Source organism: Hypanus sabinus, chromosome 1 (assembly GCF_030144855.1).
Source record: "Hypanus sabinus isolate sHypSab1 chromosome 1, sHypSab1.hap1, whole genome shotgun sequence".
Classification (NCBI taxonomy): Eukaryota; Metazoa; Chordata; class Chondrichthyes; order Myliobatiformes; family Dasyatidae; genus Hypanus; species Hypanus sabinus.
Window position 1 is genome coordinate 151,608,469 of NC_082706.1, and position 23,801 is coordinate 151,632,269.

At 41.4% G+C, this 23,801-nt stretch overlaps 1 protein-coding gene across 1 annotated transcript in view; it reads right to left on the bottom strand.

Moving 5' to 3' along the window:
• Positions 1–714: 714 nt before the first annotated feature.
• The window catches only part of LOC132399143 (serine/threonine-protein kinase H1-like), a 63,388-nt gene continuing 40,301 nt past the window's right edge, over positions 715–23,801 (bottom strand). The window contains exon 3 of the mRNA XM_059979190.1: positions 715–4,897. Coding sequence (XP_059835173.1) covers positions 4,586–4,897 — 312 coding nt within the window. The 3' untranslated portion in view covers positions 715–4,585. The remainder of the gene's footprint in view (positions 4,898–23,801) is intronic.

Below are 23,801 nucleotides of genomic sequence, written 5' to 3' on the forward strand. Positions count from 1 at the left end.
GAATGATGGAGGGATGGATAGGGCAAATGTAACATCTTTGACATGAAAAAGTTGGCGTTGTCAAGGGGATAAACTGTGAATGAGGTCATCTGGCTGGTGATCTGAACTGTTTCGTCAGTCTGATATTTTTTTTCTCTCTTTTTGCACAGCTGAGAAATGGTTTTTGACTTGAAACACTTACCCTTTCTCTTTCAACAGATGCTGCATGTTTTAACACGTTTTCAATGGTGCCTCTTAATTTATGGGAGATGCAACTAAAAGCAAAATTTAACAATAACATATCATTAAAAAATGAAGTTTCTAGAATCATATTATGGGAATACATCTGTAAACTATAACACTCCTATTCTTATATTTCCCATCATTCTCACATGACTTTGAGTACAGTATACTCTTCCTATCTTACTTGTTCTGATGAAAGGTCTTTGAAATGAAACTTTAATTGTTGCTTTTTCCATAAACTCTACCTGATCTGTTGAAATTTTCCCTCATTTCCTGTTTTTAATTCAGCTTTTTGATTTGGTTTTGCAGGGTCTTTTAATCTCTTACATTCCTCTGAGGTAAAACAAGACCATAGAAGGTATGCAGGTGAACAGAGAACTCACCTGAACACTTCCCTCATACTGAATCTGGGGTTTGTAATGAATAGACAGGCCAGCCCTTAACGTAGATGCATAATATGCCCCATGCCTTATCATCTAGCAAAACACTGTGGAAATTTAGAAAAAAAGTTTTATTGTGTTCGTTCAAGTCAGGATTGACATTCAAGACCATGAATTCTCCCAAATGGAAAATTTGTTCTATCACAATGTTCCATCAAAGACAAAACAAAATAATCGCTGCATGATTACATAGTAATAGACTGAAGAATCTGCAACAATTTGAGAGTGACATTAATTTAATTGCTCACCAGTCATACTATCTCCATTTTGTTAATGCCATGCTGCTGTACAATAGCAGTAAATCTCAATCCAACAGCAAATGGAGACTGGCATTGGTCATATAAACTTAAAGTTAAAAAAAACATTTACTTTGTCTATCAACATTTGTTGCCCACTTTCCCAACCATTTACAGAAACAGATTTGTGACTCAGTGCCCATTCTTCAGCATTTTACGGCTGTGATCACTTAATTCATAAAATAGCCTTTATCATTTTAGCAATCTATGTAACTGTAGATTGTATAGGATCTCCAAGTAAGGTGTGCTGGTTTGTAATGTCAAACTTCTCCTCTTTCAATGTAGCTTGGCTGGGATCAGCTAGCTCAGTAGAATCAGAGATTAAATTTGGATTGTATTTAACAAGCACAATGCTAGCTTTAATAACCCAAGGTTACCAAGTTACTGAATTCATCTGTACTTTTGCTATGATAGACATGTCATATCTTTGATATATCTATCCAATTATTGATTTACAATATTCAAGATTAAGAAAGCTCAGAGATAACTTTTGAAAAGAAAATAAACTTATGGAATCCAAACTCTTTCAATCCAACTGGTTCCCTGAGGATGCGTCATGGCCAAATTTTCTGCCTTCCTACGTGAAGGCAGGCCTAGAAATTAGAATTCATTTTTAGTTGATGAGGTAAATTCATCATTATTTGTGTTGAACTCAGCAAAAAAATGAAGTTGTCCAGAAAGGTTTCTAAATGAGTGTGAGGGTGATATGGAATCAGAAACTTGCATTAAAATGAATATAAAATGAAATGTAATATTTCTTTAAAAGGCTTTGAGTAATTTCTTAAAAGATTTCATTTGCCCACCTGGTATCCTCTTGCCTTGATAGAGCCTGCAATTGTGTGTTCTAAAATCTGATGTCAGGTTTGTGAACAAGATAGCCTATCCACTCAAAGCAGCTTATAGAGCGTAATTAGTACCTCAGCACTGAGGATGTTGGCCTAAGTGAAGACAGCCACATTGGTTTGTTAATCCTTCCTGTGAGTTTGGAGGATTTTGTGGAAGGATCGATGGTGGTTTTTTTCAGTGCCTTAAGATTTGATATAGATAGTCTAAATGTTGGAAGCATGCAGGAAGTCATGGATCACAGCTAGGTGGTAGGCTATGAGTTTTATGCCAGATCTTGATCTTCAAATACCTTTTTCCTAAATTAACCAATGATTCTGGCACTTTGCTGATGATGCTGAATTTCATTATCAACATGTATTTTCACCTAAAATTGACTCTCATGATACTGTAAATGTTCCATGCTTACTATGAACCTTGATTGTTGGATGTAAGTGCCATGCAGCAGAAGTATGTTGAGTTAGTGTTGAGTGTGTGACAAGAGTCTTGTGTGCTTCTGTGAAATCACTGGCACAACCAAAAAGCTAATCTTCAAAACTAGTGAGATGTTTTTCAACATATGGTAGTTATACTCCAGGACCAAGGTGATCCAAACCTCAGTGGTTATGCAGTCAACGTTTGCATTTGCACAGTCAGGTGGGGTGCTTGAAGCCAAAGAAAAATTCAAGTATGTCAAAATGAGGTATGAGCAAATAGCTCAGAGGGAACACATTTTTGAGTGATAAAATGGGTATTAGTGGGCTGCATTTGGGTGTTGGAAGTTGTAGAAAGGTATGGGATCTGCACACCAGTAATGCTCCAATAAAGTCTGTTTTGGAAGATGATCGGGGTTGATGGAATGGATCACAAAGAAATAGTTAACAGCATGCCAGGTCTGTTTCAGCAAATGCAGGAAATGACTGTGAGCATGGTGAAGTGCATTTCCAAGCTCTTTTTAGGAGCTAGGAGATAATGACTTCCTCTTCATGGGATCTGTTCACTTCTCTGCTGGGGAACTGACATACATAAACTACTGCTGAGGTGATGGCACAGATAGAGGCCACTCTCTGGTCCTCGGCAGTCTCAAGGTGATCTACACCATGATGGAACAGCCTGAGGCACTCAAGGGACAAAGATAGATATTATGAGAAAATGGCCGTTATGCAAATAATGACATTATTAGGTGCATGTTTGATACTGAAAAATATGCTGATATAAAAGATGTATGGAAGTACCTGGTATAATTTCGTGATGGATACATTTTCACTGGGAAATTATTGCTAGTGTGATTTACACCAAATTAAATCTTTTTGTTTGTTTGAGTTGTGCATAAAAAGGGTGCTAATTGGTTCATTTTCAAAACAAAGGCCCCAAGAGTAATGTGAAACAGTCTTGAGTGGCCATAAGGCTGCTCCCAAACAAGTTGTGTGGCAGGGTTGACACTACTTGCCTCCTGATCTCCAAATTTAGAATTATCACAAGCATTGTATTGTATTTTACAGGTCCTCGCCAATCTAGCCTTAACTCTGCTGAATTCTGCCTGATTAAAATGGCAGACAGGTTAGGATACATGATGAGTGTGCCATGACCCTCCACTATAATTATATAAAGCCCTTGTTATTGGCTTAAATCTTCCCATAGCAAGTCAGCTGTATAACAAGTAAATGTGTGTTAAGGATGGCCTTGCAGTGCAGATTTGTTTTAAAATCATACTTGGAGCCATGGAAGGTTACTGGGTGTAATTAGTTTCTAGAGGTAGTTCATATTACATTTGATAGAGATCTAAAAAATCTTTCAATTTCACTGAACTTTGGAATGAAATGGTTCAATGAATATTATTTGTTTAAATTTCTGTTTTGCCATTACTGCTTTACTCATTCAAAGCGCCACAGAAGCAGGTACGCCAGTCTCCATTTAGTTATGAAATGCACCACAGTTCATGTAAATAACTTCAGACATTTCTTCCTATGTGCAGTTCACAAGGATCTTGACTGACTCTTCGTTTGGTTTGAAATATTTCAAAGAAAACATACCTACATAGCTTTAATTTGTCCAACAAGACTCCCAAAGGAACTTGAGTTAGATGACTCCTTTTAAAATGCTCCAGGATATTCACTCAATGTAGTACAATTTTCAATTATCAATTGGGGCTTCATTTTCTTCCTTTCAGCACATCAACCCAGAAGGCTAACAGAAGAACTGCAACATGCTGCTCCAAAAGGGACAAAAAGATTCAAGGCATTCATTTTCTTCTTGGTCCTACATACAGTAGATTAACCCAATCGATTTTCTTGAGTCTTTCCCTGAATTATTTTATCAGCTTTGTAAAGCCTTTGATTTTTCATCTAACACGCTAATAATTATCAATAATAGGATTAACCATTGGAATAGTTCAGTTGTCGGACTGTTCTCATAGGCGAAGAAAACTGGCTCATTCTGCTTAGCTCCTTCCATGAAAAGACTGGCATTAAAGTAGACTAAGCAATATTTTTAAAGGAAAATCAGTATTAGAAAACATTAACAAAGTTTGAATTTTACATCTCATTGCATAAGTATATACAGTAGTCTCTATTGATGAATAAAAACAAATGCTAAATACCAACGAGCCTATTTAATTTGATATAAGCATTGTTCAGTGGAGAATTATAGCTGTAGTCTTCAGACTATGTAGAATTCTTTTAATATCACTTAAAAAATTCTAAGTGATGAACCAACTAATGAAAATTTAGTTTTATTTCAATATGTTTTTTTTAGGGGGAGAAAATAATAGTTAGCTTAATAACAAATTGGATGGTAACCCTTTAATTACTCTTGCTCCATGTGCTGCTGGTACCACAGGTTAAATTCCCGGATTTCCTTCTCACGCAAACGGCGTGATTTGCTGGAGCGACTAGATTTGGTGGTCTCTGCTGACTTCGAGCTTTGACAGCAGGAGGATGTTCTCCTCATCAAGTTCTGGGAGATGGAACGGTGGAGGTTTTTCATGGAAGATGATGCAGCCATTGTCACAACCCATGGATGTTTCAATGCTTGAGCAGCTGCCATTCTCTCATTAGGGTCTATTGTGATCAGCCGGTCAATAAAGTCCTTGGCGAGGTTAGACACGTTTGGCCATGGCTGAAACCAAAGGACAATTAAAGAGAAATTAATATAAATACAATTGTGATGCATGATATTAATTAATTAATTAAAAGTAAACAAATAAACTGTTTAACAAATGGCTTTTCATGTGTCCTTTTATTTTGGACTTTGCAGAGATGTATTAAAGACATAAAACCATAATGACATGACATTGTGGAGGAGAGGTTGGGTTCAGTATAACTGGAAGTTTGTGGTCAGTACAGTACAAAAACAAAGAGAAGGTGACCAAAGATACTGGAGTGTAAGATTGATTAATCAGGCAACCTAGAGATAACCTGGTAAAACCCAGATATCCAAAGAGAGACCAATGATGGTTACTTCCAGGACAACATGATCACTGTTCCCCTATAATCACAACAGGAACACAATGGCATCTCACACATAGAAGACCTGAACTGTATTTCCGAAGTGACAGCTGAACGTTATCATGTCTCAATTCAGAGCAAAAATCAATTTTCAATAACACAACAGTGAAAAAGCAGCACTATGCAAACAAACTGCTTGACAATCGTACTTTATATAATCTGTAACAATAAAAATAAGCTTGACCTAGTAGCATTTGCATTTTTTAAAGTTATTGTTAGTTTATAAGCCGGAAAATAAAAATTGAAATACAATAGATTTAGGTAAAAAGTAGAACATTTCATTGGAAAAGAATTCAGAGTCATTTTCATCAGTGACAGCTTCATAAACACTTTTTTTTAACATTAGACATTGCACACAAAGGGTACTTTCTATTTCATTTTAATATAAAGACTTAGTAAACTAATACCCTGCTGGTGGTGTAATGTTGCAATAGTAAAACAGCTTTTTGCTGAATCAGCGTATGAAGTATGGTCATGACTATTCAAGACAAACAAAAACATAGAGAAAATTCGTGTAAGTGTTCTCAGCTTCTGCAGCAGAAGTTTAGACAGAACTCCAATTCCTCATTCCTCATTTATGTTTCTCCATATGTGTAGGAGATTTGAACAGGAGAAACATGCTGGAACAAAAGGCCCGAGATCTCTAGATAGATAGATAGATACTTTATTCATCCCCAAGGGGAAATTCAAACATTTTTCCAGTGTCCCATACACTTATTTGTAGCAAAACTAATTACATACAGTATTTAACTCAGTATAAATATGATATGCATCTAAAATCACCCTCCCAAAAAGCATTAATAAATAGCTTTTAAAAAGTTCTTAAATAGTTTACTAAAGTGCATTGAGTGGTAACTTAAGCTCACTCCTAACCCTGGCACTTAACATGTCTTGCCCCGGTGGTTGAATTGGAGAGCCGAATGGCGTTGGGGAGTAATGATCTCTTCATCCTGTCTGAGGAGCATTGCATTGACAGCAACCTGCCACTGAAGCTGCTTCTCCGTCTCTGGATGGTGCTGTGCAGAGGATGTTCAGGGTTTTCCATGATTGACCGTAGCCTACTCAGCGCCCTCCGCTCTGCCACCGATGTCATACTCTCCAGTTCTGTGCCCATGACAGAGCCCGCCTTCCTTACCAGCTTATTAAGACGTGAGGCATCCCTCTTCTTAATGCTGCCTCCCCAGCACGCCACCACAAAGAAAAGGGCGCTCTCCACAACTGACCGATAGAACATCTTCAGCATGTCACTACAAACATTGAATGACGCCAGCCTTCTGAGGAAGTACAGTCGACTCTGTGCTTTCCTGCACAGGGCATCTGTGTTGGCAGTCCAGTCTAGCTTCTCATCTAACTGCATTCCCAGATACTTGTAGGTCTTAACCTGCTCCACACATTCTCCATTAATGATCACTGGCTCCATATGAGGCCTAGGTCTCCTAAAGTCCACCACCATCTCCTTGGTCTTGGTGATATTGAGACGCAGGTAGTTTGAGCTGCACCATATCACAAAGTCCTGTATCAGTTTCCTATACTCTTCCTCCTGACCATTCCTGACACACCTCACTATGGCCACTATCTCTCTATGTTTGAGAGATCTCATTGTCAAAATTTTCTGTTGAGGTTCACACATTATGATTACTCTGCAAATGATAACTGGAGTTACCTGATTCTTCCCATTATTTTGTTGTGTGACGTTTATATTAGGCGACATGGAAAAGCAAAAAGAAGATATGAAGAACTTCTTTGGATTATATATGAAGACATCAAAAGTTGTAAACATTTAATATTGCCAATAAAGTCCTAACCCAACAATGTACACAGAAATGCCTGTGAGGAAATAACTGTCCAAAAGTACACCGCCAAATGGTCACATGTACAGATTGCTTAAACAGATAATTCAATTAATAGCCAGCAACACAGTAAAAACAGTAAAATACAATATTAAAAAGAAAACAGATGCAAGGCAAAAAAGTTCCTTTTTTTACACAATCTAATTTTGATTGCAGGAGAATATAGTGCTGAATTACAGGCATGTTTATAGAAAAAGTGATAAGAAAAAAGATCCCGATGAAGGGTCTTGGCCCAAGACGTTGATTATTCATTCATTTTTATTGATGGTGTCTGACCTGCTGAGTTCATCCAGCAGGTTGCATAACAAAAGAAGCTTGTCCTTGTAATTCTCCGCCCCCTGAACAGGTGTGTTAAACTGGTACAGTGCAGTGGGCCTTCAACAATTTATCTGTAGCCCCTGACAGCAATTTTCTGTTGGATATCATGTACAATAAAACAGTTATTGCCATTGTAAATTAACTGAATCTAAACAATGAATCTCTAAATACACTCAGGACATCTGTACTGGAGCTCTTCAGGGTAGTATCTTAGGCTCAACCAGCTTCAGATGTTTCCTTCCATCATCTGGTGAGTGAAACTAGAGGGAATCTATTTAACGTACGTTACCTCCATTCCTGAACTAAGGTCACTAGTAGGGTTGGTAAACGCATATAATGTTTGGAGACTAAGTTTCAAGTTACGGTAGGTTTGTTCACTGAACCATCTAAGATAATGGACCTTACAATCCACATCTACAAAACAGAAGTCTTGTAACAATCTGTTCCTGCTGGACCATTTGTTGGAGACTAATGTTCCACACTGAGACCATGAATCATGTAGACCACTGCTTATAGCAGAAGCCATCTCTTACTTAATACAAAAATCATCTCTTACCTTCAGCAGCATTTGGCTCTTTGGAGAAAATCTGCAAGAAGATTTAGACTTCAATCCTAGCACTATCCCTGGCAGAAATGATTCCTGCCACACTTATGTGCTTCTGAAAATTGCACAACCCCCAGCAGTCACCTCAAAGCACTGGAGAGCTATCACCAAAGCTGTCACTGTAAATCCTTCTAATCTGCTGGAAAGATAAGTAAACCAGGAACAGCATCCTCCCCCAGGTTAACAGTCCATGTGGTACAGCACAGCTTTGATTGCTATCACCAAGATGAAGGAAGATGAAGCCATTATTTTGGATTACTTCTATTGCATCCTGCATAATGGACTACCTGACTGGCAGACCACAGTTTGTGCGGCTTCAGAGCTGTGTGTCAGACCAAGGCTATAAGCAGCTCTGGGGCCCCACAGGGGACTGTATTGGCTCCCTTCCTGTTTACCCTGTGTACCAAGGACTTTAGATACAATGCTAAGTCATGTCATCTGCAGAAATTCTCTGATGGCTCAGCAATAGTTGGGTGTATAAAGGGAGGATGAATACAAGGCCCTGGTGGAGGACATTGTGAAATGGTGCAAGCTGAATCATTTGCAGCTCAACATCATAAAGACAAAGGAGATGGTGATAGACTTTAGGGAGACTAAGCCTGCATGGCTCCCTGTTATTGATGGTGAGGATCTACAAGTACCTGTGGGTGCACCTGGATGACAAACTTGAGTGGAGCACCAATACACAAGAAGGGCCTGAATCGCCTCTACTTTCTGAGGAGACTGAGGTCCTTTGGAGTATGCAGGCCACTCCTTCACATGTTCTGCCAGTCTGTTGTCACCAACACAATCTTCTATGTGGTGGTGTTCTGGGGCAATGGCATCAACACGGGTGCCAACAGGCTCAATAAACAGATTAGAAAGGCTGGCTCTGTTATAGGAGTCAAACTGGACACACTGGATGCAGTGGTAGAACAAAGAATCCTATGGAAAACACAAGAGAATCTGCAGGTGCTGGAAATCCAAGCAACACACACAAAATGTTGGAGGAACTCAGCAAGCCAGGCAGCATCTATGGGGAAACGTACAGTGGACATTTCAGGCCGAGCCCCTTCGGCAGGAATGGAGAAAACAAGTTAAGGAGTAGATTTAAAAGGAGAAGGAGAATAGAGAGAAACATAAGGTGACAGGAGAAACCTGAAAGGGGAAGGATGAAGTAAAGAGCTGGGAAGTTGATTGGTGAAAGAGATATAGTGCTGGAGAAGGGGAAGTATGATAGAAGAGGACAGAGGTCCATGGAAGAAAATAAAGGGAGGGGGGAGGAGCACCAGGAGGGAGGAGTTGGGCGGGCAAGGAGATAAGGTGAGGGGGGCAAAAGGGGATGAGGAATGGTAAAGGGGGCATTACCAGAAGTCTGAGAAATCAATGTTTATGCCATCAGGTTGGAGGCTGCCCAAATTGAATATAAGATGTTGTTCCTCCAACTTAAGTGTGACCTCATCATGACAGTGGAGGAGGCCATGGATAAACATATCAGAATAGGAATGGGAAGTGGAATTAAAATGGATGGCCACTTTGAGATCCACTTTTACTGGGTAGACAGAGCATAGGTGCTCAGTGAAGTGATCTGCCAATCTACATCGGGTCTCACTGACATACAGGAGGCCACACCGGGAGCACCAGACATAGTATTTGAGCCCAACAGACTTGCAGGTGAAGTGTCCCCTCACTTGGAAGGACTGTTTGGGGCCCTGAATGGTAGCGAGGGAGGAGATGCAGGCGCAGTACAGCACTTGTTCCACTTGTAAGGATAAATGCTGGAGGGAGATCAGTGGTGAGGGATGAAAGGACAAGGGAGTCACATAGGAAGCGATCCCTGCAGAAAGCAGAAAGTGAGGAAAATATGCTTGGTAGTGGGATCCTGTTGGAGATGGCGGAGGTTGCGGAGAATTGCATGGTGGGTGCAGAGGCTGCTGGAGTGGTAGTTGTGGACAAGGGGAGCCCTATCCTTGGTATGGTGGTGGGAGAATGGGGTGACAGCAGACGTGTGTGAAATGGAAGAGATGCCGTGTTGATGGTGGAGGAAGAGAAGCCCCTTTCTTTAAAGAAGGAGGACATCTCCTTCAACCTGGAATGAAAAGCCTCATCCTGAGAGCAGACGTGGTGCTGATGGAGGAATTGAGAGAAGTGGATGGTGTTTTTACAAGTGGCAAGGTGGGAGGAGGTATAGTCCAGGTAGTTGTGAGAGTCTGTGGGTTTGTAATAAACAGTAGTAGATAAGCTGTCTCCACAGATAGAGACAGAGAGATCAAGAAAGGAGAGGGAGGTGTCGGAAATGGACCAGGCAAATTTGAAGGCAGGGTGGAAGTTGGAGGCAAAGTAGATGTAGTTGATGAGTTCAGCACGGGTGCAGGAAGCAGCACAGGAAAAGTGTGGGATGGTCACCAGCGTAGGCTTGGAACACAGACTGATACACATCGCCGGCAAACGGGCAGGCACAGCTGGGGGCCCCATGCGAGTGCCCATGGCTACACCTTTTGTTTGAAGAAAGTGGGAGGAGCCAAAGCAGAAATTATTTAGAGTGAGAAGTTCTGCTCGGTGGTGAGAGTGGTAGTGGAGGGGAACAGGTTGGGTCTGGTGTCCAGAAATAAATGGAGAGCTTTGAGGCCTTGCTGGTGGGGATTGGAGGTGTATAGTGACTGGACATGCATAGTAAAAATAAGATGATGGGGACCAGGGAATTTGAAATCATCAAAAAAATCCAGATGTAGGTAGGAAGGGACTGCACCAAGGGGGATAAAACAGAGTTGAGATATGCAGATATGAGTTCAATGGAGCAGGAACAAACAGAAACAATGGGTCTACCTGGACAAATGGGTTTGTAGATTTTGGGTAGGAGGTAAAAGGGCTAAGCAAGAGGAGGTGTCTGAGATTTGGCGCTGGGCCTCGGCAAGGTAGAGGTCAGAATGCCAGACTATTACAGCACCTCCCTTACCTGTGAGTTTGATGGTGAAGTTAGGATTAGTGCAGAGGGAACAGAGAGCAGAGCGTTTGGAAGGAGTGTGGTTGGAATAGGAGAGTGGAGTGTTGAAGTCTAGTGGATTGATGCTCCATCGATAGTTGGGCATGAAAAGGTCTAGGGCAGGTAGAAGACCAATGAGGGGTGTCCAGGAAGAGGAGCAGGGTTGAAGACGGGAGAAGGGGTCATAGTTGCAGGATGGAGAGAACTTGCCAAAGAAATAGGCTCGGAGACGGAGGCGGCAGAAGAAGATCTCAGCATCATGGCGGGCATGGAACTCACTGAGGTGTGGGCGCAGGGAGACAATGGTGAGGCCTTTACTGAGGACAGAACGTTTTGCCTCAGAGTGGAGAATGTTGGAGGGGATGGTGAAGACCCAGCATGGATGAGAGCTGGGATCCGAGGGGGTAGTGTCTGAGGGGATGGTAGGCTTGTGGTGTTCAGGAATGGTGGGGGGAGAGGAAGATGGAGTCTTTGAGGACCCATGAGTTGGTGGTGGGACCTGAGAGAGATGGGATCGTGGAGTGGTGGTGGGGGAAGGGGGTTCCAGTGGCAGTGCTGTATGACCCAGCCTGGAGGTCAAGGCTGGAGTTGGAGATTGAGCAATCAGCACTTTGGAAGTGTCTGAGGTTGTTGGAACCCACATCGATGGTGGTGGACTCTAGGTTTTGAATCTGCTCTGGATTGTTAGAGCCATTGAGGTCAGCAGCAGGGACAGACCTGCCAGTGTTGGAGACAGCAGGTTCTGTGGTCTGTAGATGGGCAAGCTTCCAATCTTTGCAGGACATGAGAGTACGTAGCGTACAGGTCTATAACAGGTGGCACAGAGAGAATCCTGGAGTTGTGGAGTTGACTGGGATAGGGACACCAGGTACCTGCTCATGGTGGAAGGCATGGTGTGTAGAACGTGGTAGGAGAAGCAGCAGAGAAACAGTCAACTGAACGTGAGTACCTGGGGTCCTCAGAGGGTCCAAATCAAGAAGCTTGGAAATGAATCTGGAAACTGTGTGGTACAAGTGGCAGCAAAGACTTGTTCCCAGAAAGGATACATGGCTGTGATAGTGAGACTGGGTAAGCACGTGGTCGAAGGTTTGGAGGGCCGCAGAGGTTACAGAGGGTGAGCAGTGAGAGAGGGTTTCACTGAACTCCTGTTGAAGGGAAGATTTAAACTTCTTCAGGGTCGGCATCTCCCTATGGAAAATCCTGGCAATTCTGGACAATGTTTCTCACCCTCTGCATGCCACCTTGCCTGAACAGAGGAGCACTTTTAGTAAAAGACTGACAACTGCACTGCTCCAAAGAGCGTAATATGAGTTCATTCTTACCCTCAGCCTTTAGGCCTAATAATGAGTCAACCTATAGCTGGGGTAGTGATGGCCCCCTCCTGTTAGATTATTTGAGATAACTTATTTTGTTTTATTCTTTCTTACTTCTCTTCTAATATTTGTATATTTGTATATCTGTGCACTTGTAACTGTAGTGTGCCACTGTAATTTCCTTTGGGATCAATAAAGTATCGATCTATCCACCCATCAAGCCAGGAAGCAGAATTGAGAGAAGAGATCTCTTTCTTGGTAATGAAATGAGGTTACATCAGTTGTTGTTAATAGGGATAATCAACTGTTTCATAAGGGTTTGGCGGGAATATCTGATTGCTTTTATCATTTGTAGTTAGGATGAAGCAAAGTAATTGAAAGCATCAGTTACATTTACATTATCAATGAAAATGGGACATGTCTCAGTATTATCTAAGTGATTCTGAACAATAAGACCAAAATAGCTGAAAACTTTATCTCATTTAGACCAACAAATGTTCACATTAAACTCAAAATCGACCAGACCATAACAGAGTGCACAAAGCTTTCTCCATTGCTTTTATTTGCGTGAAGTCTCAGTGCACGTGCTTGTGATATATCTACAATTAACATTCATATACCTGACTGAGTATTGGTTTGTTGATCCTTGTAATGAACTGTCGTTCTTCCTTTTCCTTTAAAGCTCCTCCCTTCTAGTTGTCACAGCTTCAATGTTGTCACTCTCTATTCCTCAACATTTCTCTATAAAGTCCTGCCTACACACACAAACACATCAAGCATTCAGTATCTCCAACCGAGCATGTGAGAAACATCTATGCAGATGCATTTTTCAATATTTTCTCCAAACATAAAAATACTTAGAAAGTTGTAAATTCACATCTTGCTGCATGATTTCGCTGATAGGATAAAAAAACGATTGACACTTTGTTAAAGAAGTATCATTAACATTTGATTCATTTCTTGTAAACAGGTATGAATGTACTTGGCAGAAAACGCTGGGAGCATTTCTGCCAATAGCATAAATAGAACACCTCCACTCACGCCATAATACTGCTCCTCAAGTGTCGGAATTAAGCTGGTTATGTTTGTTTCAAGTGCGATGTGGCAGAATTAATATGGAATTCCAACACTTATGATTAGTTATATAATAGACTGTATTCATAGAGTAATGCAGCATGGAAGCAAGTTCACTAACCCTTAGGAATCTATTTACATAATCCCTACACTAATCCCATTTTATTCTTCCAACATCCTCAACAATCTCCCACAGAATCTACCACTCCCTACACCATTAGAGCCAGTCAACCTAGCAGCCTCCACATCTCTCCAATGTGGGAGGAAACCAGAGCTCACAGAGGAAACTCAGACAGTCACATGGCAACTGTACACAGACTGTACCTGAGGCCTGGACTAACCATGGGCTAGGTGCTCATGTCCTTAGGGTGATACTTAAACACACAACGATTAACACCAATGAAAGACTAAGACAGTTATGTCCATTTCTTCAACTTAGTGATCTGTACTTATGCTCAGGATGTGGTTGAAACATAGAAAACTTACAGCATAATACAGGCCCTTCGGCCCACAAAGCTGTGCCAAATATGCCCTTACCTGAGAAATTACCTAGGGTTACCCATAGCCTATTTTTCTGAGCTCCATATACCTGTCCAGAAGTCTATTAAAAGACCCAATTGTATCCGCCTTCACCGTCGCCAGCAGCCCATTCCATGTTCTCACCACTCTGCATAAAAAACTTAACTCTGACATCTCCTCTGTACCTACTTCCAAGCACCTTAAATCTGTGCTCTCTCATGCTAGCCATTTCAGCCCTGAGAAAAAGCCTCAGACTATCCACGCCTCTATCAATGCCTCTCATCATCTTATACACCTCTATCAGGTCACCTCTCATCCTCTGTCACTCCAAGGAGAAAAGGTCGAGTTCACTCAACCTATTCTCATAAGGCATGCTCACCAATCCAGGCAACATCCTTGTAAATCTCCTCTGCACCCTTTCTATGGCTTCCACATCCTTCCTGTAGTGAGGCGACCAGAACTGAGCACAGCAAGTGGGGTCTGACCAGGGTCCTATATAGCTGCAACATTACCTCTCGGCTCCTAAACTCAATCCCACGACTGATGAAGACCAATTCACCATATGCTTTCTTAAATACAGAGTCAACCTGCGCAGCAGCCTTGAGTGTCCTATGGACTCGAACCCCAAGATCTCTCTGATCCTTCACACTGCCAAGAGTCTTACCATTAATACTATATTCTGCCATTATATTTGACCTACCAAAATGAACCACCTCACACTTACCTGGGTTGAACTCCATCTGCCACTTCTCAGTCCATTTATGCATCCTATCAATGTCCCACTGTGACCTCTGACAGCCCTCCACCCTATCCACAGCACTTCCAACCCTTGTGTCATCAGCAAATGCACTAACCCCATCCCTCCACTTTTTCATCCAGGTCATTGATAAAAATCACGAAGAGCAGGGGTCCCAGAACAGATCCCTGAGGCACTCCACTGGTGCCTGACCTCCACACAGAACATGACCCATCTGCAACCACCCTTTGCCTTCTGTGGGCAAGCCAGTTCTGGATCCACAAAGCAAAGTTTTATTGGATCCCATGCTTCCTTACTTTCTCAATAAGCCTTGCATGGGGTACCTATCAAATGCCTTGCTGAAATCCATATAAAATTATCTTTTTACTTTGCTGAAAACCACCAATGATAACCCAACACTAATTTTCCAGCCTTCATCTCTGGTTCCCAGCCCATTTCTGGTTCAGACTTCATTGTTCTTGGATATTATCTCAATGAAGCATTAGGAATAACACCTCATATTTTAATTATACTCTTTACCTATTTCTCTTCTCATTACTGAGTTTAGGAGTGATGTCATAATCACTGGACCCAATTCTCTGGCTTCCTGATGCTGGTAATACAGTGTTGTTCACACCCCCTCTAAATCCATGCTCCGTGTTATTACTTGAAATTTTATCATCCTGCTTCTGTCTTGGATCATCATCTATTGAGGTGTTCCATTATTTCCATCTTCCTCTTTATTACAAGTCTTTCCTTTTACTCTTTCCACTTCATAATTTCTGATTCTTGGCTCTGTACATTCTTTTAAAGTAGTTACATCGCCGAGGAAAAATCTGGAGTCGGAGTTCTGAAGACGGCTGACTGCTGTACCCAGCACCGGCACGGCAACTCCTGCGATGCTGCTGGAACCAAACTTTATCGACCTTCGTCGTTCCTTTGGACTTGCCATCAGCATGGGCAACAGATGGATCTCCATATCAACTCTGCCCTGGCTTGTACCGTGGAGAGGTCACTCCCAGTGACTACCAGAGGCGCAGTACCCATGGTCGACCACGACCGACGGAGGCCACACACACAACACTAACTTTATTTCTGATGAAAGGCCATTGCACTGAAATTTCAACTGAGAATCAAAAACTGGGAAGTGTGTATAAAGAAAAGAGAACATGCAGGAAATACTTAGCAGCACAGCCAGCATCTGTGAAGCTAGAAAGAGATTTCATGTTTTTGGTCAAAACCCTTTATCAGCTGGGTCACTGACCCGAGATGCTAACTCTATTTCTTTGTCTGCAAATTCTGCCTGACCTACTGAGTATTTCCATAGTTTCTGTTTTCATTTCAGCCCTGACACTCTATATAGCTCATGGCATTGGGGGCAGGGTTTCAACATGGATAGAAAACTGGTTGGCAGATAGAAAGCAAAGGGTAGCAGTGAATGGGTGTTTTTCGGACTGGCTGGAGGTGACTAGTGGGGTACCACAGGGCTCTGTATTGGGACCACAGCTCTTTACGATTTATGTCAACGATTTAGATGAGGGCATTGAAAACTATATCAGCAAGTTTGCTGACGATACTAAAATGGGTGGCAGTGTGTCATGCGAAGAGGACATTAGGAGAATACAGGGAGACTTGGATAGGCTGGGTGAGTGGGCAGATAGTTGGCAGATGTCATTCAATGTGAATAAATGTGAAGTTATCCACTTTGGAAGCAGGAACAAGAGGGCAGAGTATTGTCTGAACAGTGTAGAGTTAGGTAAGGGAGAAATGCAAAGAGACCTAGGAGTCCTAGTTCATCAGTCAATGAAGGTGAATGTGCAAGTGCAACAGGCAGTGAAGAGGGCAAATGGAATGTTGGCCTTTATTACAAGGGGAATTGAGTACAAGAGCAAGGATGTCCTTTTGCATTTGTATAGGGCCCTGGTGAGACCACACCTGGAATATTGTGTACAGTTTTGGTCTCCAGGTTTAAGGAAGGACATTCTGGCAATTGAGGAAGTGCAGCGTAGATTCACTAGGTTGATTCCTGGGATGGCAGGGCTGTCTTACGCAGAGAGATTGGAGAGATTGGGCTTGTACACACTGGAATTGAGGAGATTGAGAGGGGATCTGATTGAAACGTTTAAGATAATTAAAGGATTTGATAGGATTGAGGCAGGAAATATGTTCCAGATGTTAGGAGAGTCCAGTACCAGAGGGCATGGATTGAGAATAAGAGGTCAGTTATTTAAAACAGAGTTGAGGAAAAACTTCTTCTCCCAGAGTGTTGTGGAGGTGTGGAATGCACTGCCTCGGAAGACGGTGGGGGCCAATTCTCTGGATGCTTTCAAGAAGGAGCTAGATAGATATCTGATGGATAGGGGAATCAAGGGATATGGGGACAAGGCAGGGACTGGGTATTGATAGTGAATGATCAGCCATGATCTCAGAATGGCGGTGCAGACTCGAGGGGCCGAATGGTCTACTTCTGCACCTATTGTCTATTGTCTATTGTATCTGGAGCTGATGACACCAATTCAGCACTCGGCCAGTAAGATAGCAGTAATAAATTTTACCACTGCCACTTAGACAAGCATTGTTTACGTAACACTATAAAGCCAGGTATTTCTGCATACTACTTCCTTCCTGTAAAAGGTGGTTTAAGGAAACAGACTTTTATTTTTTTGACCTTTAATGCAATATATATGGATTATACTTCTTTGAACATTATGTTGGGCTCAAGGTAAAGGCTTGCACCACATTGTGAGACAGCATTCAGAATAAATCATAGAATATTACAGCACAGTACATACTATTCAGCCCACAAGTTGTGATAATTTTTTAACCTACTCTAAGATCAACCTAACCCTTCACTCCTACGCAGCCCTCTATTTTTCCATCATTCATGTTCTTTTTTGAGAGTTTCTTAAATGCCCCTAATTTATCTGTCTCTACCACCATTTCTGACAGAATCTTCCATGCACCCACCAATCTCTGTGCAAAAAATGGACCTCTGACATCACTCCCCCATACCTCCTCCAATCACCACAAAATGATCCACCCTCATACTGGCATTTCTGCCCTGGGAAAAAGTCTCTGAATATCCACTTGATCTATGCCTCTTACCATTGTGTATACCTCTATCAAGTCACTTCCCTTACTCCAAAGAAAAAAGCACTAGCTTGTTCAACCTATCTTCATAAAACATGCTATCTAATCCAGGAGGCATCCTGATAAATTTCCTCTGCACCCTCCCCAAGGCTTCCACAGCCTTCCTATGAGGTAACCAGAACCGAGCACAATGCTCCAAGTACAGTCTAACCAGGGTTTAACAGAGCTGCAACATTACCCTGTGGCTCTTTTAAACATCCTTGTAAAAATTGAAAGTTAGCAGTATTAGTATACAATTCCAATCAACAATATTACAAATAATTTTCCTGCAAGTTTTATTAGAGAGAAATGTATTTCTGTTCATTAGTGACTAAGATCACAAATATCATAATCATGATGTTTCTCTGGGCTTGTCTGCTCTTTAAACTATGTACTTAGCCTCTTCCCCTTTCCCAGCTTATACATATCTCCAGCCTGATCCTTCAGTTTTGAAGGAAGCTAAAACTTGAACAATCAACACCCTTTCTATGCAGAGATATAGACTGACATGTTACATTCTCCAATACTTTTACCTTGTTTTACACTAACAGCATTAAATTGCATTTTACTCTGGACAAATTTTCACTTCATTGCTCTTTTGCTAATGTTAATAACACAGTATACTGCTATTGCAATGAGTCTGATGGGTCTGCTATGAAAATGACCGTATAACACAAAGCATTGTTAAAGTACTGAATTAGTGCCTCAGCTTTCTTCCTGTGACTGAATACCTTCACTGTTTATTATAATTCCATTTACACATTATATCCTTTCCTACATTAAGCCTCTTGAAATTCTTCAAGTATTCTGCTTGACAATGGTGCAACATTTAATGTTTCTAGACCATAAGATATCGGAACTGGACATTTGGCCTATCGAGTCTGCACATCCATTTAATCATGGCTGATCCAGTTTTCCTTTCAGACCCAGTCTCCAGCCTACCCCACCCCCCTCCACCTCCCATATCCCTTCATGCCCTGACCAATCAAGAACCTTTAAAACACCTGCCTTAAATATATATAAAGACTAGGCCTCTACAGCTGCCTGTGGCAAAGAATTCCACCTATTTACCACTTTCTAGGAAAAGAATTCCCCCTCATCTCCATTCTTAAAGGACGCATCTCTATTCTGAGGCTGTGGCTTCTGGCCTTAGACTCTCCCATCATACACATTCTCTCCACATCCACTCTATCGAGGCCTTTTACCATTCGATAGGTTTCAATGAAGTCTCCCCTCACTCTTCTGAACTCTAGTGAATACAGACCCCGAGTCATCAAATGCTCTTCATATGACAAGCCATTCAATCCTGGAATCATGTTCATGAGCCTCCTTTGAACCCCATCCAGTTTCAACACATCCTCTCTAAGATAAGAGGTCCAAAACTGCTCACAATATTCCAAGTGAGGCCTCACCAGTGCTTTATAATGTCTCAACATTACATCCTTGCTTTTATATTTTAGTCTTCTTGAAATGAATGCTAACATTTCATTTGCCTTCCTTACCACAGACTCCACCTGCAAATTAATCTTTAGGGAATTCTGCACAAGGACTCTCAAATTCCCTTATGCTTTAGTTTTTGTATTTTCTCTCCATTTACAAATTAGTCAACCCTTTCATTTCTTCTACCAAAGTGCATGACCATATATTTCCTGATACTGTGTTCCATCTGCCACTTCTTTGTCCATTCTCCTAATCTCTCTGTCCTTCTGTAGCCTCTCTACTTCCTCAAAACTACCTGCCCATCCACCCATTTACATATTGTCTGCAAACTTTGCAACAATTTCATCATTCAAGTCATTGACATATAACGCAAAAAATGATCCTAATAAAGACCCCTGTGGAACACCACTAGTCACCAGTAGCCAACCAGAGAAGGTTCCCTTTATTCCCAGTCATTGCCTCTTGCCTATCAGCCACTGCTTTATCCATGCTATAACCTTTCTGTAATATCATGGGCTTGCAACTTGTTAAGCAGCCTGATGTGTGGCACTTTGTCAAAGGCTTTCTGAAAATCAATTGACTCTCCTTTGTCTATCCTGCTTAAATTTCTACAAAAAATTCGAACAGATTTGTCTGGCAAGATATTCCCTTGAGGAAACCATGCTGACTATGGCCTATTTTATCATGTGCTTACAAGTACTCCGAATCCACATTCTTAACAATCAATTAAAACATCTTCCTAACTACTGAGGTCAGATGAACTGGCCTATAATTTCCTTTCTTCTGCCTCTCTCCCTTCTTGAAGAATGGAGTGACACTTGCAAATTTTGAGTCATCCAGAGCCATACCAGAATCTATTGATTCCTGAAAGATTATTACCAATGCCTCAACAATCTCTTCAGTTATCTCTTTCAGAACCCTGTGGTGTGCACCATCTGGTCCAGGTGACTTATCTATCTTCAGACCTTTCACTTTCCCAATAACCTTCTCCCTAGTAAAGGAAACTTCACAAATTTCATGACCCCCAACCCCTGGAACTTCCAACATGCTGCTACTGTTTTCCGTGAAGGCTGATGCAAAATACTTATTCAGTTCGTTTGCCATTTCCTTGTCCCCTATTACTACCTCTCCAGCATTGTTTTCCAGTGGTCCAATATCCACTCTCACCTCTCTTTTACACTTTATGTATCTGAAGAAACTTTTGGTATCTTCTTTAATATTATTGGCCAACTAACTTTTGTATTCCATCTTTACATTCTTAATTGCTTTTTAGTTGCCTTCTGTTGGTTTTTAAAAGCTTCCCAATCTTCTAACTTCCCACTAATTTTTGCTCTATTATATGCCACCTCTGGCTTTATGTTAGCTTTAATTTTTCTTGTTAGTCACAGTTGTGTCATCTTTCCTTTAAAATACTTCTTCCTCTTTGGGATGTATATATCTTGTGCTTTCCAAATTTCTTCCAGAAAATCCAACCATTGCTGCTCTGCTGTCAGTGTTCTTTTCCAATTACTTCAGGCCAACTCCTCTCTCATGCCTCTATGATTCCCTTTACTCCACTGAAATATGGATACATCTGACTTTTGCTTCTCCTTCTCAAATTTCAGAGAGAATTCAATCACATTATGATCACTTGCCCCTAAGGGTCCTTTTACCTTAAGTTCTGAAATCATTTCTGGTTCATTGCACAACACCCACCCAGAGTAGCTGATCCCCTGGTGAGCTCAACCACAAACTGCTCTAAAAAGCCACCTTGCAAGGATTCTAGAAATTTCTCCTCATGGGATTCAGCACCAACTTGGTTTTCCTAATCTACCTGCATTATGACTATTATAACATTGTCCTTTTTACATGCATTTTCTATCTCCCATTGTGATCTGTAGACTACGTCCTTCCTGCTTGTGGGGTTCTATATACAACTTCCTTTACAGTCTTCTTACTCTTGCAGCGCTTTAGGTCTTTCCACAATTATTCAACACTTTCCGAGCCTATGCCACCTCTTTCTAATGATTTGATTTCATTCTATACCAAAAGAGCAACACTGCACTGTCTGCCTTCCTGCTTGTCCTTTCGATACAATGTGCATCCTTGGACATGAAGCTCCCAGCTTTAACCTCCTTTCAGCCATGATTCAGTGATGCCTGCAACATCATACATGCCAATCTGTAACTGTGCTACAAGCTCACCTACCTTATTCTGCATACTACACACATTGAAATAATACCTTCAGTCCTGTATACACCCTTTTTGATTTTGTCTGCTTTTCACACTGCAACTCATCCTGTTGACTGCAATGTTACTCTATCATCAGCCTCTCCTTGCTCGGAGTCTCAGTACACATTGCCTTTGTTTGTAAACAAACTACCTCATCAACAGCACTATCAGTCCAGTTCCTATTCCCCTGCCAAATTAGTTTAAAGCCTCTTCAACAACTCTAGCCAACATGCCTGTAAGGATATTGGAACTCCTCTGGTCCAGGTGTAACCCAACCCTGTACCTTTTCCAGAAGAGATCCTGAAGATCTATAAATCTGAACCCCTGCCCCTGCACCTGTTCCTCAGCTACATATTCACCTGCTAAGTCATCCTATTCTTACTGTCACGGGCATGTGGCACAGGCAGCAATCCAGAGATTACTACCCTGGAGGTCCTGTTTCTCATCTTTCTACCTAGCTCCTAGAATCTCTCTTTGGGAACTCCTCATCTTGTCTATGTATGTCATTGGTGCAAACATGTACCAAGACTTCTGGCTACTCACTCTTACCCTTAAGGATGGCATTGACCCAATCCGAGACATCCTTCACACAGACAACTGGGAGGCAACCTACCATCCAGGTGTCTCCAGTGTACCCACAGAATCTCATCTCTGTTTTTCTGACTAGGGAATCTCTTATCAACACTGCAGACCTATTCAACTCACTGCTTATCTGAGCCACAGCACCAGACTCAGTGCCAGAGACCTGGTCACTGGCTCTCCTCTGGTAGGTCACCCCCCTCAAAAGTGTATCTAAAGTTGTATACTTATTATTGAGGGGAATGGCCACTGGTGTGCTCTGCACTGGCTGTGCATTTCCCCTCCTTCTCCTGACCCATCTCCTGCAATCTAGGGGTGAGTACCTCCTAACACCCCTTCATCTTCTGTATGTCGAAGGTCATCGAGCTGCAGCTCCAGTTCCTTAATACATTCTCTCAGGATTTACAGCTTGGTGCACCTGGTGCAGATGTGTTTATCTGGCAGACTGGATCCCACATCCCACACAGAGTACAAAACACAGTATATTCTTCTATGAAGAGTGAGCCTTAAGTCAGCAAGTACAAATAACCTGACCCTCATGTAAAGCAGATTACCCTCATTATAAGACCTAAAGCATTGGTTATTTCCCTTAAAGCTGCCTCTGAATTATCTGTGATATTGGACTGCATCCCAGTCAAGCGTGGTGTAAATGGACTGATGGCTTCAACCACTCCACTACACTGCCCAAGGAGAGCATTGAGATATGAAATCCTGGTTTTGTGCTTGAGCTATTTGAAGATCAATTTACTTAGAAAATCTTATATTTACAAGTCGTCTTACTAAAGCACCTCTTCAGAATTTACTTATAACAGCAATCTGATCTGGTCCCCAGCACAAGTTATTCACCTTTAGTGAAGACTTCCCTTATATGCCTTATCCTTTTTCTCTTCCTCTTGCATTTTTCCTTTGAAATAATTGCTTACATGAAAAATTCAGGCTTATGTCTAGAGCATCAAGATGAAAGGGTGGGTGATTTCCTGACATGACACTATTTAATAGCAGCTGGCATAATCCTTACACTGCAATACCTGAGAAAGGTGTTCCTCTTCCAAAGCTGATGCTGCTGACAAGATTTGTGGACAATCCATATCTTGTGAAACTAACCACTTCCTGGTGTAACAAATTTGTGCAAGGAATTTATTCCACTTTTCTACAGGTTAACTTTAAATCAGATGCAATCTTAAGAAAAGGTAATATTTCAGCGACGGTGGGTTTTGATTTCATTTGCAATCTGGTAATACACATTTTCAGGTATTCTATTCCACCAGCATTTTGCATGCTATTTTACACTGGATATAACAATCAGGAATCTGATTAACACTCCTAAAGCATCCATTCCTGAGATACCCTAGAAAAAGAAATCATAATATTTCAAGTTTTGAAAATATATGCATGGACTAAAAATATACAAAGATAAAGAATAGTGTGCAGAATTTCAACCAATAGATCCAAAAAAAGTGACTGCTTTAAACATATAGTTATCATGATGACAAAAAAACACAGGCACTATTTGTATTTCATTGGTGACAATGTGACCTTCTTGTTTCTGTGCTTACTTTCATTAATTTTTTTTGCTTGTGAATTCTGCCATTTACCCCATAGGATCTGCTTGGATTACATTTCTTCTTTGTCATACATTTTATAATTGAAATCCATCAGGGCATGAAATTGACAAATAGAAGCATATTGCTTTCAATGTCTGGTAAGTGCAGGTTTCATTCCTTCTGCACGCAAGCAGAACAAAGGGGACATACAACAGTGACATAAACCAAAGCTAAAA